This window comes from Haemaphysalis longicornis, unplaced genomic scaffold (assembly GCF_048455015.1).
Source record: "Haemaphysalis longicornis isolate Haplotype H1 unplaced genomic scaffold, Haemaphysalis longicornis Haplotype H1 scaffold_1, whole genome shotgun sequence".
Classification (NCBI taxonomy): domain Eukaryota; kingdom Metazoa; phylum Arthropoda; class Arachnida; order Ixodida; family Ixodidae; genus Haemaphysalis; species Haemaphysalis longicornis.
This window is the reverse complement of record NW_027526203.1, coordinates 362,065,638-362,078,171: the sequence shown is the minus strand read 5'-3', so window position 1 is coordinate 362,078,171 and position 12,534 is coordinate 362,065,638. Positions and strand designations below refer to the sequence as shown.

General features: G+C 43.3%; 1 protein-coding gene across 1 annotated transcript in view; it reads left to right on the top strand.

Moving 5' to 3' along the window:
• Positions 1 to 12,534, top strand: part of Spg7 (SPG7 matrix AAA peptidase subunit, paraplegin) — a 35,276-nt gene that overhangs the window by 7,626 nt on the left and 15,116 nt on the right. The window contains exons 6-8 of the mRNA XM_077686181.1: positions 4,314 to 4,547; positions 8,609 to 8,758; positions 11,022 to 11,166. Coding sequence (XP_077542307.1) covers positions 4,314 to 4,547; positions 8,609 to 8,758; positions 11,022 to 11,166 — 529 coding nt within the window. The remainder of the gene's footprint in view (positions 1 to 4,313; positions 4,548 to 8,608; positions 8,759 to 11,021; positions 11,167 to 12,534) is intronic.

Sequence of the window (12,534 nt, the reverse complement as noted above, 5' to 3'; positions counted from 1 at the left end):
GAATATAGCATGATAAAGAATAAGTTTAATATTTGATGTAACCACAGGCCGTAACCTACAAAGCACCCCACACGCTCGAGATAAATTAGTGCAGGCGTGATAGACATGGGCATCCCGTTTTAAATGTTCTTAAAAAACAATGCCTAATGTTTTTATTTCACTAACTATACAAATCTTTTCAGATCCGATGTACAAACTGAGGTTTCTGTCAACAGATCTTTGAGCTGGTGAAAATAACACCGCTTTAGTTTTCTTAGTATTTATTTTTAACGAGTATGCTTTAGTCCATTTGTGAAGCTTTTCGAGGGTTTGCTAAATGCAAAAGCTGAGTAGTATCACACGATTTAAAGAAAATGTTGGTATCATCTGCGTAAATAATAAAATGTACAATGTCAGTAATTTCTACGATATCATTCATATAAATATTGATCAGGATTGGCCCGAGAAGACTGCCCTGCGGAACTCCAGCCCTTACTTCCTGTGAAGAAGAGTTGTGTTCCTTTATTGCTACGACCTGTTGCCGGTTACTTAAATAAGATTGCAAAAGAGTAAAGCCCCCGGAATCCATAATGTTGTAATTTTTAAAGCAATGTTAAATGACTAATTCTATCAAATCCTTTGAAAAAGTCTATAAATATAACTAAAGTTACCTTCTTGTCTTCAAATCCCTGGGTTATTCATTCTTTTTGCGTTAGTAAAGCTAATTCGTTGGCATATGTTTACGAAAACCGAACTGTTTTGATGATATAATAGAGTGTTTGTCACAGAAGGACACAAGGTGTTTCGCGATTACTTTTTCTAGCCTTTTAAAATAACTGGAAGTACAGAAACCGGTCTATAATTGGAAAAATTTATTTTGTGCCCGGATTTAAACAGTAGCGTGACCTTAGCTTGCTGCATCTTTTTTTGGAAAAACACCAGTAGTAAGGCATACGTTATATATATGGCTAAGCGGCGATACAAGAAGGTCCAGTACAAGCTCAATAGGCCGAATCTGAAGCCTATCGATGTCTATGGCCTTGCTATTTTTTAGTGACAAGAAAATCGACCATATTTCCTGAGGAGTTACCGGAGAAAAAAAAGCTCTGTGGGGGTTAGAATCCTTTAGGAAGCTCATAGCGCTTTCATTGTGGGAGCATTGCATAAGATTCGTTAAATAGTGATTAAACTTGGTTACCAGTTCTTGACCCTTGAGTGGTTTATTATCTACTGTCAATTCAAAGTCGTCGTTACGGTGGGTAAGTGTGTGCAAAAGTTTATTCAATTCCCGCCACATGACATCCCGCCGGGAGGAAGCCTCAGAAAACACATGTTCGAAGTACATTTTCTTAGTATAGCGTAAGAACTTTGTCACAAAGTTTCGGTACTTTTTAAAGGCTACAAAATCGTCTTTGTCCTTTGTTTTTACAAACTGATGGTACAATAAATCTTTTTTACGGATCATCTTCAGACATTCGTCTGTAATCCATGGTTTCCTTATATTCTTATTTTTCTTGACCATCTTAAAGGGAAAAGACTTTTTATATGCATCTTTATATGATTCTAGAAAAGTATCGTAGGCATCATCTGCAGTGGTGCACAGAAGTAAAGGTTTCCACCAAATAGAGGGAATTTTCTGACGAAAAGTAGTCAAAGTATTCTGATTAATATGGTGAAAAGCGAAAGATTCGGGGCATTGCTTACATCTTAGTATTTCTGTGTGCCTTGAGAACATATATATAGGTAAATGGTCACCTATATGTACACCAGTCACATCGGACATGGTACTGCTACTTGTATCACTGGTTATAAATACATCAATAATACTTTGGGAAAGACGGCCCATACGAGTCGGTTCTTTGATCACGTTCATGCAGCCTAAATAACCGAAAAGGAGCTCTAGATCACGCGAATGTGCGCTTGCCTGTAATATGTTAATGTTAAAGTCCCCACCAATAGTTATTTGTAAACCATAAGACGAAACAAAATTGAGGTCTTTTAAAAATGCGAAACAATTTTCGAGTTTTCCTACAGGGGGGTGGTACACAACAACAAAAATAGCATTTTTACATTTCACCGTTAAAGCTTCATAATCTGTCGTAACTGTCGAAAATTCGTTCATTGTACTACAAGAAAGCTGTGTAGACACGAGCTGTAAAACACCCCCACCTCGTGGTGGGACCTATTTAGCAAGAACGTGTTGAAGCCCGAAAGGCGCAGCACTTCTGTGTCACTCGTATACCAGGTTTCCCGTTATCATGACAACGTCGAAATTGAAGCTTTCAAAGCTGCGTTTTCTTTTCTTGTAGTTTCACATTCTTCTTTCATTTCCTCGTAGATTTTGTTGGAGAATTCGTAGCTTTTTTGCATTTCCACATTTTCTTTCCTAGTGGTTTCATATTCTTTTTTAATTTCCTCGTAGCTTTTCTGCATTTCCCTTACTTCTTTTCGAAATTCACGCTTAAGATCAGCGATCTCGCGTCTTAGGTCAGCAATGTCAGTTTTCATGACCAAAGCAATGCGGGATTATACACAAGGGCACACAATAGCAATGACACTGGGTGGTTGGCACCAGAGGCAACAGAAAAAGTCACTGAGTAAGCGAACAAAGATTACTGCAGAATATTCAAACCTGTGAAATAGGAAGGCGACTATCAGGCGACCGTTCTGTTCGCTGCCTCCGCTGCCAAGTGATGCTGAGGTGGATGGAGCGTTCTTTTAAAGGATCCACTTCGTGACGAAATTCACACGTGGTCCAGGAAACAGGGGGTGTGGCGAGGCGATGTGGCGAGGGGGTGTGGCGAGTCTACCCGCTAACCCGCACTAATCGACTTCAATCCATTCACCTCTTAAGTTTAAGGTTAAGCAGATTCGAGACAACATAAAAATGCTATCAAATATACTTTAAAAGTGGAAATTAGGATTCCCCATTTTTTTAAATCTCATGTTCTCTTAGAGCAGTAACCGAAAGACACAACGGCACTGTATACAAGAAAAAGTTACGTTAATTTTGAGAACTGCGAGTGTTTGTGTCTCAGTGCTGTTGGTATATAACTGCCCATTCAAACTATAAGTGGAAGATATGGATGTATTGTTGATGGTGTCCCTGAAGGCCTTCACAAGCGGACAGGGATGCATGGGAATTAACAAGACATTAAAAACTTTACGCGATTTTAAACACCATGTAGAGAAACCATGAAAAATATTCCATGATATGTTGCCTCGTAATATGCATTATAACTTAAGTTATTCTAAACATAAAATATAATTGGAAGAGATGGGCAGTGCCTAACGCAAACTGATAGTATATACGGACAACTTTACATTAAATTGAGGGAAATAATTAGAAGAGAACATGATGGGCCATGGGAACTGCAGACTACGCAAAATATTTCATGGTTCTGTCTGGGGAATGGCAAAATATCTTCATACGCAAGGTAGGGTACCGAACTGGAAAACTAGAAATCACATTTTTGAAGCCCCGGAACCGGTTCGGAACGGTTCCTTCGATTCGTTCCGGTTCGGGTTCAGTTCCAAAATGGCGGAAAAAATACGGTTCCGGTTCAGTTCCGGTTCCGGGCAAAAATTCGGGTTCGGTTCCGGTTTTCGGTTCGGTTCCGGTTCCGGTTCGACACCCTGGTTAAAATTGTTGGAAGCAAGTGCACAAGTGGTTGTAGGGAGACGACAGGTGGGGGAACACGATGGGGCAAAGTGTGCCGTGGTGATTGGCGTCCTCATGTCGGCATCCAGCAGCTTGCATTTCATTTCATTAGTGTTAACTCTGCACATGGCTGGCCACTGCTTCGTTCAGTGCACATCTACATGTGTAGCTAATTGGCGCTGTGTGTACTCCACAGTGGGTCCTGGGGGGGCCCAATAGGCACATTCAGTCAGGGTCAGCACATTGCATGGAGGGTCGCTTGGACATCTGAGTGGTTTTGTCGCCCCTTAAGCTGACGTGGCAGCTTGCACAAAGCAAGTTGTATGAAAATTGTTTGTGTTGTCAGTCTTGTTGGTGCTGTTGTGATAGCAAACAGTTTAAGAGTAATTTAGTAGCCTTTTGGGACCACGCATGCACGTGCTAGATCTCTGAGGCAGTGCTCTACCAGAGATGCCACAGTGGAGGAGGAGAGCTAAGAAGGAAGAGCAGTGACTGCCTGCGGCAGCGCTGGCAGGCACTGCAGTTACACCGGAGACCCTGGTCATATGTACAAATGAACATCCCCCCGAAATGCATAGTTTGTACTGGTCGCCTTGCTTCGTCTTCTGGTCTGTTTCACTCTGTCTCGAGGTGTGTGCAGTGGTGCTACTGGCAACGTTTGCACTGCCTGCAGGCGGAGTACAAGACGTTCCACATGAACATTGTCGATGTGGAGCACTTTGAGGAGAAGCTGCGCATGGCAGAGAAGAGCCTGGGCATTCACGCAGATGTGGGCGTTCCGCTGGTGTATGAGCGTAACCAGGAGAGCACGTGGCTGCTGCTGGCCTCCCTCATTGCGGTGGCCCTCATGATCCTGCTCATGTTTCGCAGTGGTACCATCAAGACGCCGCAGGCCATGGATTTTTTCGTGAGTCTGTCTGCTCCCAGGGCGAGCTTTCTGTCCCTCTCCTCGCCTCTCTTTCCAGATTTGTGTATGGTGTGCCCTTGGAATCTCTCACTATTAATGTATGGAGCACAATTTTGAAGTGGCTCCTGTTGAATTTTTATTTTTCCTTGACCGTAGGAGTTTATGCTTGCGAAAATCATGAGTAGAACATTGATGAAATTTAGCCAACATGCACTTCCGGCAAACTGTAATATTATTACTGCACGAGCATGCCTAAGCATTTTTCTGAAACAAACAGTAAGGCGGGTACATGTAAATACAACATAGTATAAATGCATGCAGGAATCTCAGCTCTCACTATAACAGATGATAAATTCGTTTTAATTTCAATTTTGGTCCACTGTTTTGCATTGTTGTGCGAGCACAGTCAGGAGGTTTGTGCGGGTGAATGTGAGAGCTCTTGCCTCTTGTTACTGCCGTTCTCTATGTACAGCAACCAACAGAGAAAGTCTGTGATTGCAGGTGCAGTCGATTACACGACAGTCTGGTTGCCAGTCTGGGAATTGTGCAGGGATTTTTTTTCCCTTCTCCTAGGGGGCAGCACGTCTCTTGTTTGAATGGCTTGAAACACTTTGTTACATAGTCCCTCTTCATAATGTGTGACATGCTCTTGCACTATGGGAAAAAGGAAGCAAAATGAGGGAATTGTTGGCCTGTATTATTTATTTATAAACACACAAGGCGTCGTTTACTGCCAGACAAAAGTTGATACAGCTTTGAATAAAAACAAAATGTCAGCTGGCTGTCAGTGTCTTTTTAAGGTAACCCTTGGTGGATGCAAAATACACTACTAAGGGTATGGTTGCAGACCACGTTTGGTAATAAGGTAGACATTATTTTTGGGGTGTCAGACACAGTCAGCACCCTTCCATCATCAGCGCTTCATAGACGGCTGGTTGCTTGTTTTGAATTAATTTTCTGCTTGCAGTGAAAGTGACAGGGGTGTAACAGCTGCGCCATTTGCGGCATTGAGCGCCAAACCTGTTTACCTGCGCCATCCTGCGCCGAACCGCCCCTGTGGCGCCAAGCTGGTTTATCAGAGCCGTCCTGCGCCGCAGCGCCTGAATTGACCAGCAAGATATGACCGCCATAATGCCCCATGCCTGAAAACCTGGCTGAAACATTGCATTTTCGTCTTCGTCACGGCATTTATGGTTTCAGTTTCTTAAGTGCTATAAGCGGCTATGGAATTTAGCTTTGGCTTAGCCGTAAGGCCGCAGGCACTACGTGCCTTCTCCACTTTCTCTTTGCGTTTCTTTATGTCGCATGAGCATGGTTTTGTTTGCCAGTGTTGGCCGCTGCTCCACAATCAATGCAAAATGACCAGAAGTAAAATGTTTTTAAGTCTCATTGCATACAGAATAATATTTGCATGAAACTTGTAGCGTATTGGAGGTGAACATCAATTTAGTTGCCCATTTCAGACGATCCTAGCTTTGTTGCACGCAATTTTTCATAGCTGCACACCTGCTAGGCCCAAGCCAACATAAATCATGCCTTTTAGCATGCTGTAGTTAAGTAGTCTACGGCATATGTTCGTCGACACTCGCAACCCTGTGACCGGCGAAGACAAAGCTGTGTTTAACTTCACTCGCACTAAAGCCACTGTTTGATAGAAAAAATGCAAGCAAACACCTTGTTCTACAGAATGCTGCTGTGAGTCCGCCTAAACACTGTCGTTGACACGAAGCAAGGCCTGTTACCTGGTCCCTTTCGACTGTGCACATGAGACCTGACCTTTGAACGGTGATAACGCGGCACACTCGATGGGGCCGAAGGTAGATAACTCAACATGTTGTAAACATCCTGATATAGTGCAAAAAATACATTACTGGTTCGGAGTAGGTTCTAGTGCCCGGCAGAATGCCTGATATAGTCATCATCATCATCAGTCTACTCAGGTCCACTGCAAGACGAAGGCCTCTCCTATTGACCTCCAACTGCTCCTGTCCTGTGCAGCTCGGGTCCACAGTTTACCCCCGAATTTTCTTATTTCATCCCTCCGATGTGTTACTGGCCGTCCCCTTCTTCTAGACCCATCTCTCGGTATCCACTCTGTTGTCCTAGTTGTTCACCTTTTTCAGTTCGCCTCACTACATGGTCAGCCCAAGTCCATTTCTTTCTTTATTTCAACTGTGATTTCTTCTACTCTAGTTTGCTCCCTGGTCCAGGTAGCTCATTTCCTCTCCCTGAGTGTTACTCCTAACATTATTCGTTCCATGGCCCATTGAGCCGACCTAAGTTTGCTTTCAAGCTGCTTCGTAAGACGCCAAGTTTCAGCTCCATACGTCATAACCGGCAGTGTGCACGCTGGTTGTAGATTTTTCTTTTGAGTGACAGAGGTAGCTTACTTTTCATTATTTGGGAGTGCTTGCCGGGTGCTCCCCAACCCATACCTATTCTGCGCCGGATTTCTCTTTCGTGGTTGGGGTCAGCACTAACCATCTGTCCGAAGTACATAGTTGTATTCTTTTACTTCTAGCATTTCATTTCCTAAGCTGAAGAGGACGTTTTTCGAATGCTTATTTCTCATTACTTTAGATTTAATCATATTTATTTTTAGCCCCACGGTCGTGCTTTCTGATTGTAGTTCCTCAAGCATTGTTTGCAGGCATTCTGCAGTCTCACTCAGCAAGACTATGTCATCCGCAAACCTCAGATGGCTCAAGTGTTCCCCATTTATCCTTAATCCGATTTTTTCCTAGTCCAGCTTTCTAAATACCCCCTCCAGACATCCTGTGAATAGTTTTGGAGAGATGGTATCTCCCTATCTCACTCCCTTCCGGATCGAAAAGTTATCACTTTGCTTGTGGAGGGTTATCTTGCCCGTGCATCCCTTATATATGTCTTCTAGAAGTCTTATGCAGGTTTCATCTGTTCCCTGGTCTTTTAGTGCCTCTAAAACGGCTGCAGTGAGTACGGAATCGAACGCTTTCTTTTAATCTGCAAATGCCATGTAAAGGGGTTTTGTGTATTCTGCAGATTTTTCTATCACTTGATTGACACCATGAATGTGACCCATAGTTGAGTACCGTTTCCTAAACTCAGCTTGCTCTCTGGGTTGTTGGAAATCCAGGCTGTCACCTATGCGGCTAACTAAGGTAAAAAGCTTGTACACAACAGAGGGTAGGCTGGTGGGTCTGTAATTCGTGAGATCCTAGGGATCTCCCTTCTCATGAATCAGAATAATGTTAGCGTTTTTCCGGGCTATGGGCACTTTTTGCACTTTTGAGCATTCCAAAAACAGTACAGCGAGTTTTTCCAGAACAATATCTCCTCCCTTCTTCAAAAGATTTACGGCTATGTCATCGTCACTTGCAGATTTTCCTCTTTTCATGACCTTGAGAGCCTTTCTTACGTCCTGTTTAGTGGCACATCGCAACTCAAGCTTGCACTCTCAGCAGTACCCCTGGCATAACGTTGCTGACATACAGCCTGGTGTAGAATCATTCTGCTACCTCTATTATCTCGTCCAAGTTGTGTGTTATCTATAGTAGGTAGATAAAATGTAAATGGTAGGGGGCTGGCAGAGTGTCTTGTAGGGAGATTAGGGAGGCACCATAATGCTGTGAAATGGGGTTACACCTGCTCCAAACGGCATTTCTGGCTGCTCCAAACCTGCTCCAAAATGCCTTTTTGGCTGCTCCAAGCCTGCTACAAAGGGCATTTTTTAATTCTCCCTGGACTGCTCCCAAACCCATGTACCCTGTGCCACCCCTGAAGTGAAGATTTTGAAGGACCTGTGTAGAAGTAGTTGTCCTACTATTCTGGCAGTTTGAATTATGTGTGTTAGTTTATTAAACAACATTAAGCTCACTGTTGCATTACATTTAGTGCAGGTGAATTGTGGGCTTTCTCGCAATAAGACGAATTTCTGTAGGTTTCTTGCGTTAGTAAAAATGGAAACATATGTAATACAACACACGTCTTTATTAGTGTCTCAAATCTTTCACAGCAAGATTTTCGGCAAGTGGTTGTGAAATGTGGTGATGTGGTATTTATTTCTCGTTTCTTCGTTTCAGTCTCAGATGGGCCGAGCCCGATTTACAATTGTCGACCCACTGACTGGATCTGGCAAAGGTGTACGCTTCAAAGACGTTGCGGGTCTGCAAGAAGCAAAGCAAGAGATAATGGAATTCGTTGATTACCTGAAAAGGCCAGATCGTTACACAGTAAGTTGCGAGGGAGATAATACACAGCACTACCCTGTGCTTCTTGTGTGTGGTTTGAATATAACTGATCGCGGCACTCGCGGCTTTACCTATATCCAATTTGGTGCCCCACCTAACATTTTAAAGCTAGTTTTGTACTATCATCTACCTTCAGTTGCAGAAAAACGAAAGTAAAAACCACAACACTGGCGCTTCAATGTAATAATTTATCCAGTGAGCGTAACAAGGCCAGGAAGTGAGCATGGTGTTCAAAAAAAAAAAAAAAAAAACGATAAGTTGGAAGCGTGACCTAGCTTGCTCACCGCTATGATGTGTGCTGTTAAATTGGAATAAAAAAATTGTTTGTCATCCAGCCCACCCATTGTGGGTGAAATTGGGCAATTGGATGCAAGGAATGGACGACCAGGGCATCGCAAAGCAGGAACAGCTGGAGGAATGTGGGGAAGGCCTTTGTTCTGCAGTGGAAACAAATTGGACCAGTGGTGATGATGATGATGATTGTGTGTGTCTTGCTGCTCCTGCCATTCAGGACACAATCAGCTGGTGACCCTAAGCAAACACCGGTACATCATTTGTGCAGAGATTAACCTGGAAGTTTTGAACGTGGTTGGAAAGTACATTTGGTGTATGCTGTAAAAATGGCCTACCCACAAGCATTGTTCGCATTAGTTTATTAGCTGGTTTTCAACAAAGAAAACTTTTGGTTATTTTTTATTGATTTAAGCTGGTAAATTAGCTTACTGATGTCATTTGTTAGGCGAGGTACTTGCGTCTTTTCTGCCAAGGTGACTCGGTGGCTAAGGTGTTGTGTAACACGAGGGTGCGGGTTCGGTCCTAGCTGCGGCAGGCATTTTGTAGATGACAAAAATGAGAACACCTGTGTGTTAAGATATTTGCGCTCATTAAACGGGCCATGAAGACAAAATAAAATGCAAGTTTGGTTCATTCAAAAGATTGCCTCGTTAGAATCATGCTGACACCTCTTTTAACGTAAACTTCGCTGAAATAAGCTGTATAATTAGGAAAAAAGGGAATGTCCATGCGACCCACTAGCTCATTTCCCACAACAGAACCTATGATGTCATACCAGCTGCCTCTGCGATTGGCGGAGGCCAGAAAAAGCAAACACAAATTAGGCAGAGCTTATAAGCTTGCCGAACGAGCTATTTGCGCTCAAATTTAGGGCGCATTCTTTTTATATCAGTAAGAATGGTGGGACAGACAGTGGAAGTTCCGAAAGCACACGTAAACATAGAAGTACCGATGTGTACTGCTGTTGGTACTGCACGCACTATGCTTCGTTTGGATGCACAGCACTGCAGGGCTTTTGGGGTTGTCTCAGACGACACTGGCCGATTGACGCAAGCGACGGTGTCTTACGTGACCATATTTGTCGAGTGAGCACCATGTTTCACGCAATGGTTATTTTCTTCATGAACAAAAACAAGCCAGGTTTAAATACGGTCACAAACAAACCAAAGGCAGAAAACGGCTTGCCACGGTGTAGTGGCGCTGTCTAGGTTGACTAACAGTAAACAAGTCTCCGCTCCACACCAAGTGTAGCTGATAGACCTGTTCTTATGACGTCATTGCAAACGTTGTTCAAACACACGTTGGAGGTGGAGGTTTTATTACAGGACATTTCTGTAGTATTTGAGCACCAAACCAGTTTTAGACTCCCAATTTGTTTGCTTCTGTGTTAAACAGTGCTGTGTGAGGTGCTGTGTGCACCAGTTTGCCTGTATTGAATTGCATAGTGGGGAGGAAATTTGGATGAGCAACCTTCCTCCCATAGAATCTTCCAGCACTACCACAATGTTTCAGACCATTAAGCATGATGTATTGTTGATGCCAAGAGTTCCTGTGCTGGCCTTAGACTGTGTGCGCTTTTTTTTAGTTATTATTATCATTATTACCACATGAGTATTAATTTTTTTTAAAGGTGTATCTGTTTACTTTATTACCACCTCTGGGGCTCTGTGGGAAAAAAAAAAAGTTGTAACAAATAACAGATGTAGTTGCAGCACTAGCATTACTATCCGTGTTCATTGAAGTTGATTGCAAAAAGGTGAAGCAGAGTTTTGTTGTACATAAAAAACTGCTTTGCACTTAATAGCGAAGTTTCTTGGAAATTGAGGCTCATCACACAGGGAAGGGATCATTTTTCCGTTCCACCTCCATGCGTATGTGTGGGGGTAGAGGATGAGATGGTGCGTACACTCCTCACCACAAGTCTATTAAGTGGCCTCCTTTTTCTTCCCAGTCCTTAGGCGCCAAGATACCCAAGGGTGTTCTGCTGTTAGGGCCACCTGGCTGTGGAAAGACAATGTTGGCCAAAGCGGTTGCTACGGAATCCAGTGTTCCATTCTTGGCCATGGCTGGATCGGAATTTATTGAAATGATTGGAGGCAAGTGCCCTTTTTTTCTCCCGTCCCCACGTTGCTGTGAATTGTATGCAGGATGTTAGTAAATAAAACTGGGCTGTTAATTAGCAGCTTGGCAGTGCAGAAGCATTCTCCAACCTGTTAATGAACAACCCCATTTTATTGACTTGAATAATGACGGTCGTAGTCAGAGGAATATTGGTGGCAAATTTTTTTGAAGGTTAACTTTATTTCACAACAGTTCTGCATACAACTGACAGATGTATATAGTGGGTGGATTCTTTGTGTTTGTGTGTGCACCCGAAATTGACACCGGCTATTCAGTAGTGATCTTTGGTTCAGAGAAAGGGTAGCTTTTTTCTGCGAAAGCTTATTTCTAAAGGTCCCCTGCCTGTCTAACAAGTGGACCTGGCATTTTCGGCCAATTTCCAGCAGTTTCATTTTCGTTCTTGCTGCCTGCTACTGGTCCTCATAAAATGCACGGCGCTCGTGATTCCACTTCACCCACACCTTACTTCTGCGATGACAGCTTCAGCTGAAAGGCGGAAGGTAACACCAAGTCGTGGGATATCGGTTCAGACGAGGAGAGCGCTTCCAATCGGCCTTGAACACCGCCAGCTGTTCACTGTTCAGTTTTGTTTCCGTACGAGGGTATTTCTGGAGGTCTAGTATCGCTTCTTAGTAGAACCGTCTATTCTGGCAATGTCTCCAACCGGCTTGGTATTGTTTATTTTCGAAAATGTTATGTGGCGCTGCAATATAGGAGACTCATAGCTGAAATTCCTTCATAGCACCACAGCTGCTTGGTGAAAGCTTGCTAAACATGATTCTAGTGAGTCAGAAGCTGATAATAAACCGCAAATAAATGTTCTGACAGATAAGTGACGATGAGAATGTGAACAAGCATCTACCACCGAGTTTGGTTTTGAACTCCAAGCGGATTTCTTCGCATCACTTGCTTGCCTTGAATGTGCTGGCCTTAATCATTCAGAAGGTGTTTTATATCATGTGGGGACTAATTAGTGCCTGTAATGATGTCAAACCACCAGATTTCTTCCAGAGAGCCATCCAAAATTGCGAAATTTGAAATACAGTCGAACACGGATATAGTACCGAACTCCAAGGGGATCGCGAAAACAGTTAAATATATCGATAATTCGCAATATAAAATATGCCCATCTGAAGCTTATCTGAAAACTCCGCACACCACTGCGAGCTTTTCAAAGTCGCGACAAGCGGTAGCTTACCGATTTGTTCCTCACAGCACGGAAAATTTTAACCACAGTGCAACGACCACCGTACTTTACTTAACATGAAAAAGTCTGTGAGATTCGCTTGCTTCTTCATCTGCGTCATAAAGTTCACCAGACTGTCCTCAAGCGGCGCAGCGCT